This window comes from Spermophilus citellus (genome assembly GCF_964194105.1).
Source record: "Spermophilus citellus genome assembly, chromosome: X".
NCBI classification, from domain to species: domain Eukaryota; kingdom Metazoa; phylum Chordata; class Mammalia; order Rodentia; family Sciuridae; genus Spermophilus; species Spermophilus citellus.
Window position 1 is genome coordinate 148,377,411 of NC_138190.1, and position 19,309 is coordinate 148,396,719.

General features: G+C 37.8%; 1 protein-coding gene across 4 annotated transcripts in view; it reads right to left on the reverse strand.

The window, feature by feature from the left end:
- Positions 1-19,309, reverse strand: part of CLIC2 (chloride intracellular channel 2) — a 67,899-nt gene that overhangs the window by 25,362 nt on the left and 23,228 nt on the right. For 2 of the 4 annotated variants that reach the window (XM_081278426.1, XM_081278428.1), the window contains exon 3: positions 8,501-8,644. The exons of 1 other annotated variant lie outside the window; for it this stretch is intronic. In XM_081278426.1, the coding sequence (XP_081134552.1) occupies positions 8,501-8,557 (57 nt within the window). In that variant the 5' untranslated portion in view covers positions 8,558-8,644. Of the gene's footprint in view, positions 1-8,500; positions 8,920-19,309 lie in introns of those variants that run through there. One more of the 4 variants, XM_081278427.1, reaches the window with a different exon arrangement.

Below are 19,309 nucleotides of genomic sequence, written 5' to 3' on the forward strand. Positions count from 1 at the left end.
ACATTGGCCATTTGACTTTTTTGTGGATTGATTGTTCATGACAGTTTTCCATTTTTCTATCAAGGGGATAAATTTTCCCTGAGTTGGAAAATTATTTGTATATTAAAGACATTAACTCTTTGTGATGCATGTTACATGTAATTTTAAAAACATGTTATTTAAAAATTAAATTTATAATCCAAGTGGCTCAGGAGGCTAAGTTGGATCACAAATTCAAAGTCAGCCTCAATAACTTTGCATGGCTCCAAGCAACTTAGAGAGTCCCTGTCTCAAAAAATAAAAAGAGCTGAAGATGTGGCTCACTGGTTAAATGCCCATGGGTTCAATCCCTGGTTAAAAAAATTTACATAATATATATCATTCTTCTCCTCTATAGAGTCTGTATATATATCAAGATTACAAACACCTATTTATGGGTTTGGTGGCGGGTGGCATGCAGAAGCAGGGGGGTCGCCCTGGGAAGAGGAAGGCTCAGGGCGGGGGCCTCCAGGAAGGAGCGGCCATGGCCGGGCCTGGCAACAGGGTTGGGGCCAGGCTGGCCGAGCGTGATCGGGCCGGGGCAGGGGTTCCGGGCAGCTCAGGGGCTCTAGGAGGGCTTGGGGGAGCTTGGGTTGAAGCTGCTGCCGACGCTGCTCTGAGGCTGCCCACCATCCAGGTGTACGGGCTGCGCTCTGCTAAACTAGAATTCTTTATTCAGAAGATTCCTGCAGAGATCTTTCTCCTCATGTAAAACAAATGGAAGACCAGTGTTCACAAATATGAGTACAATTTTTTTGAAAAGGGTTTGAGGGAAACAAACTTCTTGGTACTTTTCCATGGAGTGCACATGGCGGGCAGTTAATGTGTTGGAGGTTAAGTTGTTCAGATAACACAAGCAAAATTTATGAAATATGGGTTATTTTTGTTTCTTTGTCCTATTTCTGAAAGTTTGTAGGTCCACTTATAATTTTTTTCAAGTGAGACATCCTTAAGTTGAATTTCGATGATTCATAGTTGTTATTGTTTTTATAAGAATGTGTTTGAAAACATTTATTCTCTGTGTACACAGTTTATGTGGGAAACTAGCTCCATGATATCTCTTGGCTAGGAAGCCTGTATAAGGACTTTTTCCATCTGATACTGAGGACAGGTTTCATATGAGTGTTACATACCTTTTTCCCCCAGGAGGACTTCAGACAACACTTTGCTTATCCAAGTGTGGTCCTAGTGAAGCCAGATTTAAAGTTAGGTAGTCAGTGTAGTTAGGTAAATCGGGTCTAATGTAGAGTGAGATCTAAAATGGAGGCCATGTTAAGAATGAATTCCGGGAAAAGCAGAACAACTCTTGGAATGTTAATGAAGTCTGGGAAAAGCCCAAGGCCCAGAGTCCATCCCAAAGAAATGTTAATGAAGATTACTTCTTTGCCCCACCTGTGCCCCACCCTTCAGGCCTTCCCACCTACATTCCATCACTGAAAGAACTATAAAAAGGGAAGACAACCGCACTTCCATGGATTCCACCTCTTGGGTCCCCTTCTTCCTCTGGGAGAAGTCTTTTCTACTATCCTTTAATAAAGCCTCTACTTTCCACTCTTAAAAACAAAACAGAACAAAACAAAAACCCACCTATTTATTTCTTATTGTATTTTACTATAAAGAGCTTCTGTCACGGGCACGGTGGTGTATGCTTGTGATCCCAGTGGCTCAGAAGCCTGAGACGGGAGGATCACAAGTTCAAAGCCAGCCTCAGCAAAAGTGAGATGCTAAGCAACTCAGTGAGACCCTGTCTCTAAATAAAATACAAAATAGGGCTGGGGATGTGGTTCAGTGCTCCTTAATTCAATCCCTGGTACAAACAAACAACAACAAAAAAGAGCTACTGTCATGTTTTCTTCTAGTATTTTTATGGTTTCATTTTTTTTTGCATTTGTTTCATCTATTTGTAATGTATTTTGGATTGAGAGGTGTATTGGGAATCCTACTTTAGTATTTTTAATTTTTTTTTACAAATAGTTAATAGTTTCCTCATACCATTCAATTAAAAAACCCACCATTTTATCCAATGGATTGATATAGCAACCATTTTTCTGCTTTAAAATTTTGTACATATTGAGTTAAATCTGTAGAACTTTTATTCACTCTCATTCATTCGACTATTCATTTACTTACCCAATATGTACTCACTTAACAAATAATTATATTTAACATATACTAGACTATGTGTATATATAATGTGTGTGTGTGTGTGTGTGTGTATATATATATATATATATATATATATATATATATATATATGAACTAGATATTAAAATGTAAATATTCCCCCAAATTAACTCTCAGTTTTAAATAGAGATAAGTTCTGTGAAATAAGGAAGTGCATTTTATGAGTGTGTAACAGAATAACCCAGAGAAAACTATGTGAAATCCATTAAGGAAGGTCATTATTGAGGAAGTGGCATTTAAATTGAGTTAAAAGGAGGAATAAGAGGGCTGGGGTTGTGGCTCAAGTGGTAGAGCACTCACCTAGCATGTGTGAGGCCCTGGGTAGCCACATAAAAATAAAATAAAGATATTGTATCCACCTAAAACTAAAAAATAAATTTTAAGAAGGAGGAATAAGAATTAACTACATAGGGGCTTGGGTTGTGGCTCAATGGTAGAGCACTTGCCTAGCACATGTGAGGCACTGGGTTCAATTCTCAGCACCACATAAAAATAAATAAAATAAAGATATTGTGTCCATCTACAACTAAAAATATTTTTTAAAAATGAATTAACTATGTAAATAGTCATGGAGAAGGCATTTTAAACAGAGGAAATAGCATATGCAAAGGTCTTGCAGTAGTCTTGCATATGACATGTATAAGGAACTGAAAGAAGGTCAATGTGACTGTGATTCAGTGAGTGAGTGAGAGAAGACAAAATTTAATAATACATCAAAGATAAAATCTTCAAAAGAATTGTTAGGAAAATGATTTTCCTAACAATGAAAAACATTTTGCATTGAAATAAAATATGAATGAAAAACTCATAACACTCAATAACAAACTACCTGACTTTAAAAATGGGCAAGAGATTTAGACACTTTACAAAGGAATATACACAGATAATAAATAAAGATGCAAAAAGATTTTTAACATCACTAGTTCATGAGGGAAATGTAAATTAAAATCACCACTATGAACACATTAGAATAACTAAAATGGAAAAGATTGATCATACCAAGTTTTGGCAGGGATACGGAGCAACCAGAATTCTCATATACTGCTGTTTGGAGTATAAAATGGTCTAACTGCTTTATAAACATTTGTCAAAGTTAAACATGTCTATTGTATGACCCAGCAATTCCAATTCTAGGTATTAACTGAATAGAAATAAAAGCATATATGTATAGAATGACTAGTACATGAATGTTTATAGCAACTTTATTCACAATATCCAAAACCTGGCAATAATACAAATGTTCTTTGATGTGTGAATGGATGAACAAATGATGGCAAATACATACAATAGAATACTTTAGCAATAAAATGGAATGAGCTACTGATGAACAAAACATGGGAGAATCCCAAAATTATTATGCTAAGTCAAAGAAGCCATGCAGGAAGAATACATACTACGATATGATTCCACCTATAGAAAAATTGTAAAACATGGCAAGCCAATCTATCTTGATAGAAAGCAGATCAGTGGTTGATTGTAGGTGGGTGGTGTTATGGAGTGGGGTGAGAAGGACTGACTGCAAAAAGCTTAAAAAGAACTTTCTGAGGTGATGACAATGTTCTATATTTTGATTGGAATAGTGGTTACATGTATATATGTACATATATGTTAAATTCATTGAATTGTATACTAAAAATGAGTGCATTTTATGTAAATTACAATTTGATAAACTATGTTAAAATAGCAAAGCTGAAAAGGAACAGAACAAAAATTCAAATAATGATGTTATTTGGGGATTGCACACATTGCAATGACAAAGGTAATGGTATGACCATGGGAAAGGACTGTCTGAGAGATGATGAAGTCAAGGATCTGAGAAGTCAGTGTTGTTTTATCTGGATAGATATCAAAATCACCAAGAATTATGATAGAAGCAGTATTGGAAAGAGTGACAATGATGTTCAGGAAATAAGGGAGAGTGATGTGGAGATTGAAAAACTACAAATTATGAGGGACAGTGGGTGGTTAGTTTGATGTTTTGAGACTAGAGATTTCTCTGTATATTATCTGGAAACAGAAATGGGGATACCTCAAGGGCAAAAGTAAGAGGAATGAGGAACAAATGTAAGCCATTTCAGAGGGCTACAGCTGATGTAGTCTTCTCATGAGAGACCTAGGTTTTTGAGACACTCCAGTTTCAACATATCTCAAACTGAATTTCAATCCATTTTCTTCACTCCATACCGAAACCTACTCTTTCTTTAGGGCTTCTAATTCTTTGAATGGCACTGCCATCTGCTATGGATTGTACTGTGTCCTGCCTTCAAATCAATATGTTGAAGCCTTAACCCCTAATGTGATCATTATTTGGAGATGGGGGTGATTATAGTTAGTTGAGTTCTGAGGGTTGGGACTTAATGTTGAGATTAGTGTCCTTATTAAGAAGAGATGAAAGTTGCTCTCTATCATGTGAGGACACACTTAGAAGATGACCATTTACAAACCAGAAAGATAGCCCTTACCTAAACCTGATCATGTTTGTACCCTGATCTTGAACTTCTGGTTATCGGAATCTCTTATATGTTAGACCCATTTTTTTTTCTGTTTTGTCTTGCTTAGCTACTAGGGTGTAGCCTGTAGAAGAATATAAAAGTCACTTTGTCTTAAAGATTCTGTGATCTGTTATTTGTAGAAATATTAAGGTCCCAGGAACCCTGGGGATAATTTCGGGGTTTTGGCAAATTTTCCTTTTCCTCAGCAGCAGGCATGACTGAGGAAATGATATTTATTGTGATTCACTTCTGATGTCAGGGAGTGAACAGATATGGGAAGAGGCAACCAACCTTGCCAACTGCATTTCTTTTTTAACAAAAGTTAGAGAAAGGATACAATCAGAATTTGGCTTAGTGAGTGGAAACATGATTAAGGGTGGGAGGCAGGAAGAGGAATAAAGTCTGATAATAGATATGGCAGGAAGGGTGGCTCTCCTTTAGCAAAAGGACAGTCAAAACACTGATGTGTGGGGGGAAATGCAACAAAGTTTCACAGGAAAACTCAAGTTTTTTTTTTGTTGTTGTTGTTTATGTTATCCTGATTTAAAGTGCCATCACATAAAATTTGAAGATAAAAATTCCCTAGTTTAACTGACCAAGTACTTACCTCTTTAAATGTCTTTAGCTCAAAGACAGCATGTGAACCTTTGTAAAACAACTATTTATCTGTGTTTGTGACCTAAGTTTCTAAACTAGAAAAATAATAATAGCAACAATAGCCAACATTTATTGACATTTACTATGTAACTGACTACTGTGATTTTCATCATTGTTGTATTTAATTTTCATGAGGATGATCCTTCAAGGTGGATTGTGTCATTACTCTTCTTTTAGCAGTGAGGATGGTGAGGCTCAGAGACTGACTTTCTTCAGTACACTTATCTAGTCAAGAGTTGATAACATATTCTTCTCACTCAGCAAACCCAGGACTGTCACCTCTAGAACCCACACTATTAAACACTGCTTTCTCCTGCCTAATAGTTTTCTTGGATTTTTAATTCAATCAATTTTTATAATAGTTTTAAGAGAGTTTGAAAATGGTCTGAATATTCAGGGAAGAGTATAATCTCTTCCTTGTTTTTTAAACACATTAAACAATGTTTTTGACAAAAGAATTACATTCACAATCTTTACCCAAAGATTTCATTCCACAATTTTCTGTACAGATCACAAAACCCTAATTTTAGAGTGTTTGGTAGAGAGTGCAAACATTCATTTAACAATTGACAACAAACCAACATGATGGGCTATGCATTTAGAGAAAATAAAATATGGATTATAAAATTCACTGTTCTTAGTTCCTGGATATAAAGCTTGTACATATCATTCAGAGTTGAAGGACAAAGTTTTCATTGACTACATGGAATATAAACATTGTATGATATAGATTCTTAATTGTGACAGGAAAGTCTTAATCTCTTCTAAGAATCCCATCAGCAGAAGGGGAAGAAGTCATGGTAGAGTTTTTAAAACCATAGCCAGAGATAGCTGCATTGGAAATCATAGATTCATTTAAATTTTACCATTGATAAATATTGAACAATATTTTTAAAATTTAGCATTTTTCCCTTCTTGATTCTTATGTCCCCTCTCAGCATTTTCCATGAAATTTCTAGAGATCTTTTAAAAATTTTTTTATTTGTTCATTTTATTTATACATGACAACAGAGACTATTCCAACATATTTATACAAACATGAGTATGCATATCTTATTCTAATTAGGATCCCAATCTTGTGGGTATAAACAACATTTAGATTCACGGTGGTATATTCTTATATGTACAAGATCTGAGGACCACATCTTCAAGCAAAGCAAAACAAAAAACCTGGACCACATATAGCTCAAATTTCTTCCAGAAAATCTGTAATATGTTTCAATGCCATTAGATAAATGACACCTAAAGAATTCCATTTGGTGAAATTCTGGAAGTTTTTAACTAAAGTATTCACATAATTGAAAATAACTGAATAAGATCATACATACTATTTTAAAGGGTTAGAATTCTAACTTTTTTATTCACTAGTTAGGTAACCTTGGACAAAGTTACTATATATTGCTTGACTTTCTGTACATTTATGTATCCATAAAATGGGGTTAGTAATAAAGCACTTAGCATATTGCTTCCCATACAGAAAGTACTCAATAAATGATAGGTTAGTTTAAATGTAAGTCGTTGTTATTTAATGCAGTGTATGATTTGCTAACCTCTCCTCTCCAGATTATCACTAAAATATAGGAAGTCTATGAGGATTAAATGCAGATCAATGCTAACAGCTGATTTGAGAAATATGACTTAATTGAATGAATAAACAGGTTAGACTAAAGGAACAATTTAGTTGCCCTATGAAGAAACATTACCTCTTGTTTGGAATTGGTAGATGTAAAAGGCTAGTTGGAAAACCAAGGCTAATTTTTATCCTGCCTGAATAGTCACATGTTTTGCTACAATCCAGAGATACAAAAAGTAACTCTTATGCCCCATAGCCCAGCAAAAACTTATTTATATGACTTTGCTGTGTAGGAATTCACTGGTCTTTGAAAAGACAGGTTGATAATGTCCTTATTGTATATATGTGATCAATTGAGAAATAACCTCAAATACTTTTAAAAAAACTACTTTGGCCAACAGGTGTTTAACTTAACATCTGATAAGGATACCTTATTTTATGTCTTTGTAAAGTCATAAACAGGGTGTATAGTTTTAGAAACAAGTTACTTAAAATTTAATGTTTTACTTTACTTACAATGGGAGGTACAATATTATTACAACATTGTAATAACAAAACTTTTAATAAAGTAGTAACTACTATTATTACTACTTACTGATGGTACTGTATAATTACTACTATTAATAGCAACCTACCTCCTAACTTGATTTTAGGATAAATGAGGTAACATACATAAAATATTTGGAAGTATTTAGAAAAGGACCAAGTTGTTGTTATTATTATATTATTATTACTCTGAATACTTCCAATACTCAATAAAAACAAATTGTAAAACTAAACAGTTAATGTACTTGAAGATTTAGGAAAATATTTCATTTCTACTTGGAATAACCCATATAAAAATGTTTTTGCTTGATGAATAATTTGGAAATGCATGTTTCTTTTTCCTGCTTTAGGGGTTTTCCAAAGTAATTTTAAGAAAAGTTAAGACATATTTTTCAAAACCTCCAAGGCTGACCAAAAAGAGGAAGTACAGGATTCTAAAATGAACCCTCCTCATGCTCTTCACATAACAGGCACACAGACTACTGTCTTTTTTCTTCCACAGTGTCTATGTGACTCTGCTATGATGTTTTCCCATTGTGAAAGAATTTTAGAAAGTTTTCTCTGGGTTGTGTGGAAATTGCGTTCTCAAGTCGTTCTTGGTCCTTTCTTCCACTCATTTGAACCTTCCAAAACCTATCTCATAAAATCCAGATTCTGAGAGCTGGAAAGCCCTTCAGGATCATTTTGTCAGGTTCCTTCATCATATAGATGTAGGAAAAAAAGGTCTTCAGGAAGAGATATTTTTCTGAAGATTACATAGGAATCTGCTGAAAATAGAATTTAGTTACTCTGACTACCAACTAGTCTAGTGCTCTTTCCACCATATCATCTTCTGTTTTTAAGATAAGATCTATTTTTGGTTGTCATCTAAGAACAGCCAAATATCCAGGCATTCTTCTAAAACTAAGAGTAGGAAAAAATTACAAAGTTCTTTTCCATCTCTAGCCCAAATATTGAGCTTGTTTTTAGAACCTTAGGCACTATGTCAATAATACATTCTGTATGCTGTTATTATAGCTAAAAAACTTACCTTCACAAAAAGCTCAATTTCAGGGTCTGTTTGAGTGTTGATCCTCAGGCTTGCCATCTTTCTGTTTTACTTCCAGTTTTCAGAACCAAAAATTTGAGTGCACTCTTCTTCCAGTTTTATCCAAAGGCTAGAAGAATGTAGATGCTTTAAGAAGAGAGTTACTTTCAGTGAACTGAGTCAGACTTGGGACTAGTCTCTCCTCTTAAAGAGGTGGAACACAGAAATTTCTAAGAGCAGCTCTTCAATTTGTTTTCCTTCTTCCTCTTGATCTAACATTTGAATCAAGGAGGAGCTCAAGGGGTGGATGGCCAGAAGTGTGGGGGTGTTTCCAGAAAGGCTTCAATGCCATGAGTCAGCACAAGAGAAACACATACACACAAATACATGCATGCAGAGCTGGCTTCTATGTATCAAGCCAGCCAGATGTTCTTTAGAGTTCTGGGCTCCATGCCCAGAAAAGGGCCTCTTATGGCTGTTCCTGTAACCTCACAGCTTTTCCAGGAAAAGGGCCAGAAATGACTTGAATTTTTATCATTGAAAAGGATGTTTATCCAATGATACCAACTAAAACAGGGTTTAAAAAAAACTGTACTTCATCAAATGTATACACCCATAATTCTTCGGCCACACAGCCAGATTTCAGTTCTGGCTTGCAAATTTCACTTCTCTTCTGTAACCTGGGAATGCACACTGGAGTGGTAGAGTCTGGGGGCTTCTTTAGTATGCCCCTCCCATTTCTTCATTTCTTGGCAGTGTAAACTGACACCAATCACTTCCTCGTTTTGGTGTATGTACCAAGAATGATAAGTATTTCTGCATTTGTGCTTGTCAACTCTGAGAAGGCAGTAAAATATCCAAACCAATAACTCCATGTTTAAGATGTTTCTGACAGCTGTATTTTCTATCTGCCAAAGCTGGGGGGGTGGTGAGTTAATAAACTCTTTGGTGGATGCTTGGAGCCAAACCAAACAGATCAACTGACTGGCTACCGCTGTGACCCTCTGTCTACAAGGCCAAATGTCCCTCATGCTCATATGGTCTGGGCATGAACCTGCCATTGAACCACACATAAATTTGTGGGATAAGACTCTTGGGGAAGCCCAGCCTGTGCCACACATGCAGGTTCTAGCAAGGAGGACCTGATATATAGTGAATGTTTTTCTGGGTGAGGGAGAGGCCTGATAATTTCTCAAACGGTCTGATGGAAATCGTGCAGGACATCTGTTGACCAGCCTTCAGGGTGAGTTTAGGACTGGCCATTTGGCAAGAATGGGTGACTGCTTGGTTTAGCCATGTTTTTTATTCTGCTCATCTATTTTTACCCTATTCATCATACCCTATTTGTTTACTCCAAAGACAATCAACAAATGTCTGCTCTGTGCCAGGAATGAAACTTCAAGCATACTCAGTATTAGGCATCTTCATTCACCTTCACTGTCTATATGTAATCAGTATAAAATCTTGTCACTTCCACATGCTGAATATTTTTCAAATCTATCTGTTTCCCCACCCCACTACTCCAAATTTCAAACCAGCAATATTATTTTTAAAGTTTTAAATTTTAAAATACAAAATCACTGCTTAACTCTCAGACCTCAGAAGAAAACCACTTACCCAATCACAGTCAGTAGTGCCACAACAGACGGTAGCCTAAGGAGCTCTGCATGGTCTCTCACAAATCATCAAAGAGATGACCTGTTTTTTTCTTTGCTTCCTAGGATGTTCTTAGTTTTTTTTTTTCTTTTTTTCCCTTTTGGTACCAGGGATTGAACTCAGGGGCACTTGACCACTGAGCCACATCCCCAGCTCTATTTTGTATTTTATTTAGAGACAGGATCTCACTGAGTTGCTTAGGGCCTCATCTTTGCTGAGGCTGGCTTTGAACTCAAGATGCTCCTAGTCAGCCTCCCAAACCACTGGGATTAGAGGCGTACGCTGTTGAGAGCCACAGCCAAAGGGGCCCCAGCAAACTTCCAGCTGCCAGCAAACTTCCAGCTGCCGGCTGATGATTGGCTCACAGCAGCCTCAGCAACATCTAGCTGATTGGCTCCTCTGCGGTGATGTTCATTGGGCTGTTTCCCTGCCCTTCAGACTGCCAGCTGATGATTGGCTCACAGCGGCCACTGCAACATCTAGCTGATTGGCTCCTCTGCGGTGATGCTCATTGGGCTGTTTCCCTGCCCTTTGAGACCACGGAGCTGCTCATTGGGGGACTTCTTTGGCTCCGCCCACACGACCCAGCCAATCAGCCTTAAGAGCAGGAGAATTGTGGGAGGTGGTGAGGTTTGTGTGTGGGTGAGAGGCTTGTGGGAAGCCGGTGGTGGCAGTTGGGCTCTGAGGGTTTTTTCCTGAGGAGCGGTTTTGTTTGGCGTTTGTAGTTCTAAAAATAAAGTTCATTTCTTTTGACAAGTGGCTCCTGAATTGTGCCCAGCCAGATTGTGGCATTTGGTGGCTCACACAGGGAGTGACTGAGGGTAAGTAAACTGCTCGCCCCTGAGGGCAGGGCGAGAGGATGGGTAGCCATTCTAAGTTTCCTCTTTTGTTTTGCTTCATTTTTGTTTTAACTTGCCTGTCCCTGGAGATGAGTGAGACGGAAGAAAAACCGCTCACATCTGAGGAAAAACTATTTGCGTCTGAGGAACAGATAGGGAGGAAGGACGGATACACATTTCAGGAGGATAGAAAGGTTGATATAATGATTCTGTGTTGTTCCATTTTTATTGCATTCTGTCTCGGTTTTGTTTGGTGTCATCTTGTTGGGTTGTATTATAGTAGAAATATGGGATCAGAAATTAGTAAAAAACAAACCGAAAGACTGTTAAGTAAATTGTTAGAGGAAGGAGGCTTCCCAGTAAAATCAAGAGCAGTCAGGGCATACGTTGATACAATACAACAATGTAGCCCATGGCTTTTTAAGGAGGAGTTGTTAGATATATCACAATGGAACCATCATGGTGAAGAGTTAAAAAGAATAGAAAAGAACAACCCAGGGACTCTGCCAGTTGGCACATTGCCATTGTGGACACTCGTATCTGGTTTGCTTAGTCCAAAGCCTTCAGTTCAGACAAAGGTAGAGGAAGGAGAAGACATACTGATTCAAGTAAAAGAGAAGGTCTCTCAAGTTAGTCAGAAAGAGGAAAAGATTCAAGTAAAAGAGAAGGTCTTTCGAGCTAGTGAGACAGAGGAAGGAAGTTTAGAGCAGAAAAAGCCATCAGGGGAAAAGTTACAACAGGAGACTGCTAATAACACCTTTCTATCAGAGAGCGTAAGTGTCCAACCAACAGCACCACCTCTACAGGAGACTGCTACTAACAGCATTCTATCACCAGAGGGCATAAGTGTCCAACCAACAGCGCCACCTCCATATGCTGGGAGGCTCCCAACCCCCGCAGTTGATAGTTGGGATCCTGAGACAGGATCTCAAATATGCCCTGTATTTGAGGTAGGAGGGCACCAAATTTACCAGGGTTTAAATTTCAAAACAGTGAAGGAGCTAAAAGAGGCTGTAACAACCTATGGTCCTCAAGCACCCTTCACTGTAAGCTTGGTCGAATCCATTACCAACTTAAACATGACGCCAGCAGATTGGGCTAAAATGTGTAAAGCTGTGCTAAATGGAGGACAATACCTGTTATGGAAGGTTGCCAATCAGGAATTTTGCAAGGAGACGGCTAGGTGAAATGCAGCAGCTGGTTATTCTCAGAGAAATCTAGATATGTTGTTAGGAAAGGGACCTTATGAGGATCAGCAGCAACAAATTGCATATGATCCTGGTGTATATTTACAAATTGCTGTAGATGCAGTTAAGGCATGGAAGACTTTACAAGGACATGGAGGTTTACAAGGTCAATTATCTAAGATAATACAAGGAGCTAATGAACCTTACGCTGAATTTGTAGATAGGCTTATTCAAACAGCTACCAGAGTTTTTGGGAATACAGAACAAGCAATGCCATTAATAAAACAACTGGCTTATGACCAAGCGAATCGTTGGTGCAGAGATATCATTAGACCATGGAAACAGGAAGATTTAAACACATATATTAAATTATGTAGAGACATTAATGAACAAGAGCAAGTCATGGCAGCTGCAGTAAAACAGGCTTTAGATGCCAGAGACATTAATGAACAAGGGCAAATTGTGGCAGCTGCAGTAAAACAGGCTTTATATACCAGGCCAAGAACATGCTACAATTGTCAACAAACAGGACATTTTAAAAGGAATTGCCCCATAGGAGGAGGGTTTAACAAAACTAGGTATCAAAGGAGTAGAATACCGGGTATTTGCCCACGATGCCGTAGAGGGAGACATTGGGCTAATGAATGCCGTTCTCAAACCACCATAGAGGGTACTCCATTACATTGGGCTAATGAATGCCGTTCTCAAACCACCATAGAGGGTACTCCATTATCAAAAAACGAACAAGGACAAGGCATTTATCCACAATATCGTGGACAAAGGCATCGGGCTCCGTTGCCAAAAAATGGACAGGGGGCCCCAATGCTCCGGGGCCCCAAACCACAAATATACGGAGCACTGGAGGAACCCAGCAACCCCATGAGGGTAGTGACCAGGACACATTGTCCATCAGATCCCTCATCAGACAAACCAGAGGGAGCGCAGGGTTGAACATCTGTGCCTCCGCCAGATCAGTACTAACTCCAGAGATGGGAGTTCAAATCATTCCCACAGGGGTAAAAGGACCTCTTCCCAAAGGAACAGTAGGCTTATTATTGGGACGCAGCTCTTCTACTCTAAAAGGACTTTTGATAAGTCCTGGGGTAATTGATCCCGATTATGAAGGTGAAATAAAAATTATAGCCAGTTCTCCAAAGGGTATACCAGTAATTTCACCAGGAGACAGAATAGCACAGTTACTAATAATACCAAGCTTACATGATAAATTTTCCAGTCATGCTGTAGAAAGAGGTTCCAAGGGATTAGGCTCCACAGGTGTAGATTGGGCTATGCTTTCTTTAAATTTAGATTCTCGCCCCGTGCTAAAACTAAATATTCAAGGACATGAATTTAATGGGTTACTGGATACAGGTGCAGACCTTAGCATCATCTCTCGTCAAGAATGGCCAAAACATTGGCCATTACAACAAGCCACTCAAACGCTTCGAGGCCTAGGAGTGGCGACTAATCCCGATAGAAGCGCAATGGTATTAGATTGGAAGGATCCTGAAGGATGTGAAGGAACTATACAACCATATGTATTGGATCATCTTCCCATAAATTTATGGGGACGAGATGTCTTAGATCAATTAGGTTTGACATTAACAAATAATATCAATCAAAATGCACCCACTATTATGGCTAGACAAGGTTTTAGGAAAGGAAAAAGATTAGAAAAACAAGAACAAGGTATAGCAGCACCAATACAAATAGATCAAGGAACAGACAGACATGGGTTGGATTTTCACAAAGGGCCACTGAGACAATAAAAATTACATGGAAATCAGAAAGACCAGTGGCCCTTGACTAAAGAAAAGATACAAGTAGCCATGATCTGGTCAAACAACAATTAGCGGAAGGACATATACAACCTTCTGTATCTCCCCATAATACTCCCATTTTTGTCATCAAAAAGAAATCTGGTAAATGGAGATTATTTCAAGACTTAAGAGCCATTAATAATGAAATGGTCATTATGGGACCTGCTCAATCGGGGATTCCTCAATTGTCTGCTTTGCCAAAAACTTGGTATGTTTTAGCTATAGATATTAAAGATTGTTTCTTTTCAATTCCAATTCATCCTGAGGATAGTCCACGTTTTGCATTTACTATCCCTGCACTGAATCATGAAGGTCCCGATCAGAGATATGAATGGAAAGTACTCCCTCAAGGGATGGCTAACAGCCCAACTATGTGTCAAATTTATGTTAACAAAGTAATCCAGCCACTTAGAAATCAAAATCCTGAACTACAAATATTTCACTATATGGATGATGTATTATTAGCACACAAAGCTAAAAACACATTGCTAGAATGTTATGCCGCACTTACAAATTTATTAAAAAATTATAATCTAGAGATAGCAATAGATAAAGTACAATTAAATTTTCCAATTAATTATTTAGGAGTTCTATTATCCTCAACCATGGTCCGTCCACCAAAAATTCAAATACGAGTAGATCAACTCAAATCACTTAATGACTTTCAAAAGTTATTAGGAGACATAAATTGGATAAGGGCTTATCTAGGTATTCCAACAGGAGAATTGGGACCTTTATTTGATATCCTAAAAGGTCCATCAGATCCAAATTCACCCCGAATGTTAACGCCTGAAGCAAGAAAGGCATTAAAAATCATTGAAACATATATGGAAAATATGCATTTGGATAGAATTGATATAAGTTTGCCTTTATTATTTATTGTACTACCAACAAAAGATATTCCTACAGGAGTATTTTGGCAAGAAGGTCCATTATTATGGATACATTTATCTTATTCTCCTAACACTATTCTTACTAGGTATCCTGAGGCTGTAGGACAATTAATACTCAAAGGAATAAAAACAGCAAAGGGAGTATATGGAATTTCTCCCAATAAAATTATTACTCCATATACTATGAATCAAATTGATGAATTAGCTAATGAGTTAAATACTTGGGCAATAATCATGTGCAAATCTAATGTTTCATTTGATAACCACTTACCATCTAATCCTTTATTGTCTTTTTGGTCATTGCATCCTGTAATTTTTCCAAAAATGACAAGGAAAACACCTATCATGAATGCTCCAAATATATTCACTGATGGGTCAAATAATGGTACAGCAGCAATAGTTACACCTGATCAAACTTTTACATTTTTAGTACCCAAACAATCATCTCAAAAGGTAGAGCTTAATGCAGTATTACAAGCTTTTGTGATGTTTAAAGATTCTGTATTTAATTTATTTTCTGATGGTCAGTATATAGTTAATGCTATAGTATCCCTTGAAGATGCTGGTAGGATTTCCCCTTCTTCTACTGTTTTCTCTTTGTTTTCCACTATACAAAGTTTAATCTGGGACAGAAAAGATCCATTCTTTATAGGACATATCAGGGCACATACAGGATTGCCTGGAGCCCTTAGTTTGGGCAATGATTTAGCAGATAAAACTACACATGACATACATATTTTCTCTACACTAGAAGAAGCTATAAATTTTCATAAAAGGTTCCATGTCAATGCAAATGCTTTAAAAAGTGTTTTAAAATAACTAAGGAACAAGCTAGACAAATAATAAAATAATGTGAAAACTGTGTGACCTTTTTACCACAAGTTAATCTTGGAGTCAATCCTAGAGGATTGATACCTAACCATATTTGGCAGATGGACGTCACACACTTGCCAGAATTTGGAAAATTAAAATATTTGCATATTACAGTTGATACATCTTCTGGATTTTTGATGGGCTCCCTTCATGCCGGAGAAAAAACTAAAGATGTTATAGCTCATTGCTTACAAAATTTTGCCACTGTGGGCATTCCAAAACAGTTAAAAACAGATAATGCCCCTGGTTATACTTCTACCTCTTTTAAACAATTTTGCTCATCATTTGGCATACTCATATAACAGGAATCCCATACAATCCACAGGGACAAGGCATAGTTGAAAGAGCTCATCAAACTATTAAAATGTACTTATTAAAGCAAAAAGACGGAATTGGGAAGGGGTATATATTCCCCAAAGATAAACTTAAAATAACCCTTTTTACTCTAAACTTTTTAAATTTGGATTCATCAGGACTTAGTGCTGCAGAAAGGCATATGTGTCCAAAAAATGTACATAAGCCCAAGGTACTTTGGAAAGATATTCTAACAGGACAATGGAAAGGTCCTGACCCAGTAATTGTCTGGAGTCGGGGGTCTGTTTGTGTGTTTCCACAGGAAGAACAGCAGCCGATTTGGATTCCGGAAAGACTAACTAAAATCCTGACCCAGTGATTGTCTGGAGTCGGGGGCCTGTTTGTGTATTTCCACAGGGAGAACAGCAGCCGATTTGGATTCCAGAGAGATTAACTAAAGCGATTTCTACAGACCAAAGAGAAGATGATTTGGCTCAAATCCATAACAGCTGATATCCAAAACTCCAATTTGGCTATCCTTACATCTGCGACAGAACCAGGATGCTTTTTTCAATATCTATTTTATTATTGCCCTTTCCCATATCATGAAGTTCTATTTTGTTTTTTGAGCTCATACAGACCTAGGTTAATGTTTTGCTGATCAGTTCTATTTTTTTTTTTGACTATAGAGTTTTTAAACATTGCAATGGAGATTTCACCTGTAAAAAGTTATAAGGCCTTTACTATTATGTTATGTTTTATATGTATTATATTATGTGTGCACACTTGTGTTTTGTGTTATATGTTTGAATGTACATATGTCCATATATCATATATGATGAGCGCTCATGAAAAAATGGATCCAAATATTTTTTTTATTCACGTGATTTAAATGGTTTAATTTAAATTGGGTAAATAACTATTAAGGATTGTTTTAATATGTAAACAAAAAAGGAGGTTAACAGATCTGTTTGTTTACTTTCACCTTTCCTTTTCATTATATTTAATAATTCTCACCTTACCTTTTCATTATATTTAATAATTCTCTTCAAGATAACGTAAATTGTTAAGAAAATTGTTTTCTTTTAGTGTCTTCTGGAATGTTACATAATTTTTTCTTTAGCCATTATTGCCAGAATTCCTATCTTCATCCCAGTGCCGGTGAAGACAATGTAAATTGTTAAGAAAATTGTTTTCTTTTAGTGCCTTCTGGAATGTTACATAATTTTTTCTTTAGCCATTATTGCCAGAATTCCTATCTTCATCCCAGTGCCGGTGAAGACAAAGATAAAACTAATCTACAGCTTCTGCAATAGCCATCACTGAACTGCTTGCAGAACTTGCCTAGACTATGTGCAGAACTTGCAGAACTTGCCTAGACTTGCCTAGACTATGCATTGTGAACTATCTGTTGGTGCAGCGACTTGTGGTAGTGTTGGAGTATTTATACTGATGATGTCATCGGTTGTACAATTTTTCCAACAAGAGCCGTCAATTGGCTTGGTGTATCTTCCTCCCTTCTGCTTGTCATGACAAAGACCTCTCCACAGGTGTGGCTGTATACTGGACTGGTAGTCAATGACGGGTAAGATCCAATTACAATGGTACCAACCTAAGACAGGAGGCTGATGCCCTGAGGTCAGCTCATCCGAAGATGGGTAAGGACCATATGTAGTATTGGACAACCTAAGGCAGGCATGGTCCCTAAGCCACATGCTTGTTGTTTAAACAGAGAGGGGGAGATGTTGAGAGCCACAGCCAAAGGGGCCCCAGCAAACTTCCAGCTGCCAGCAAACTTCCAGCTGCCGGCTGATGGTTGGCTCACAGCAGCCCCAGCAACATCTAGCTGATTGGCTCCTCTGCGGTGATGTTCATTGGGCTGTTTCCCTGCCCTTCAGACTGCCAGCTGATGATTGGCTCACAGTGGCCCCAGCAACATCTAGCTGATTGGCTCCTCTGCGGTGATGTTCATTGGGCTGTTTCCCTGCCCTTGAGACTGCCAGCTGATGATTGGCTCACAGCGGCCCCAGCAACATCTAGCTGATTGGCTCCTCTGCGGTGATGTTCATTGGGCTGTTTCCCTGCCCTTCAGACTGCCAGCTGATGATTGGATCACAGCGGCCCCAGCAACATCTAGCTGATTGGCTCCTCCACGGAGCTGCTCATTGGGGGACTTCTTTGGCTCCGCCCACACGACCCAGCCAATCAGCCTCAAGAGCAGGAGGATTGTGGGAGGTGGTGAGGTTTGTGTGGGGGTGAGAGGCTTGTGGGAAGCTGGTGGTGGCAGTTGGGCTCTGAGGGTTTTTTCCTGAGGAGCTGTTTTGTTTGGCATTTGTAGTTCTAAAAATAAAGTTAGTTTCTTTTGACAAGTGGCTCCTGAATTGTGCCCAGCCAGACAGCGACAGTACACCACCGCCCCCGGCTCAATTTTTTCTGAGATATCTTTTACATACCATAAAATTGGCCTGTTTTGACTGTACACTTCAAGGATTCTTAGCAAACTTATCAAGAGGTGTAGCCATCATTAAAATCTGACTTTAGACATTTCCATCAACTGAATGATATCTCATTTTCGTACTTGTAAGCCATCCTGTGACTACCAGCAGAACCAGGCAACCCCTAAGCTACTTTGTCTCTATGGATTTACCTATTACAGTCATTTCACATGACAGGAATCATAGAATGAGTGGCCTTTTGTGTCTGTGTTCTTATTCTTCTCATAGTGTTTCCAGGGCTCATCCTTATTGTAACATGAATCAGTACTTAATTCATTTTCATGACTGAAACATATTCCACATTTTTAAAAACTACTCATCAATAGACAGACTGTTTTTTGATTGTTTCCATCTTTTCACAGCTGTGAATAAGGCTATTATGTATATTTGTGTATAAGTATTTGGGTGAACATATTTTTAGAAATAGAAAGCCTGAGCCATATAGTAAATATATATTGACCTTATTGGAAACTGCCATACAGTTCTACAATTTTGCATTCTCAACAGCAGGATACAAGGATCCAAAGGTCTCCACATTCTCAATAAAACTCATTATTGACTGGCTTTGTTTTATTTTATAATACCCATCTTTATCAGTATGAAGTGGTACCACTGATGTTTACATTTTATTTTCCATAATGAAGTTGAACATCATTTCATGTACTTCTTGGATACTTGTATTTGTGATTTGGAGAAATATCTATTAAAATACTTTACCCATTTTTTTTAAAAGCTGACTTTTTAATGTGATTTTA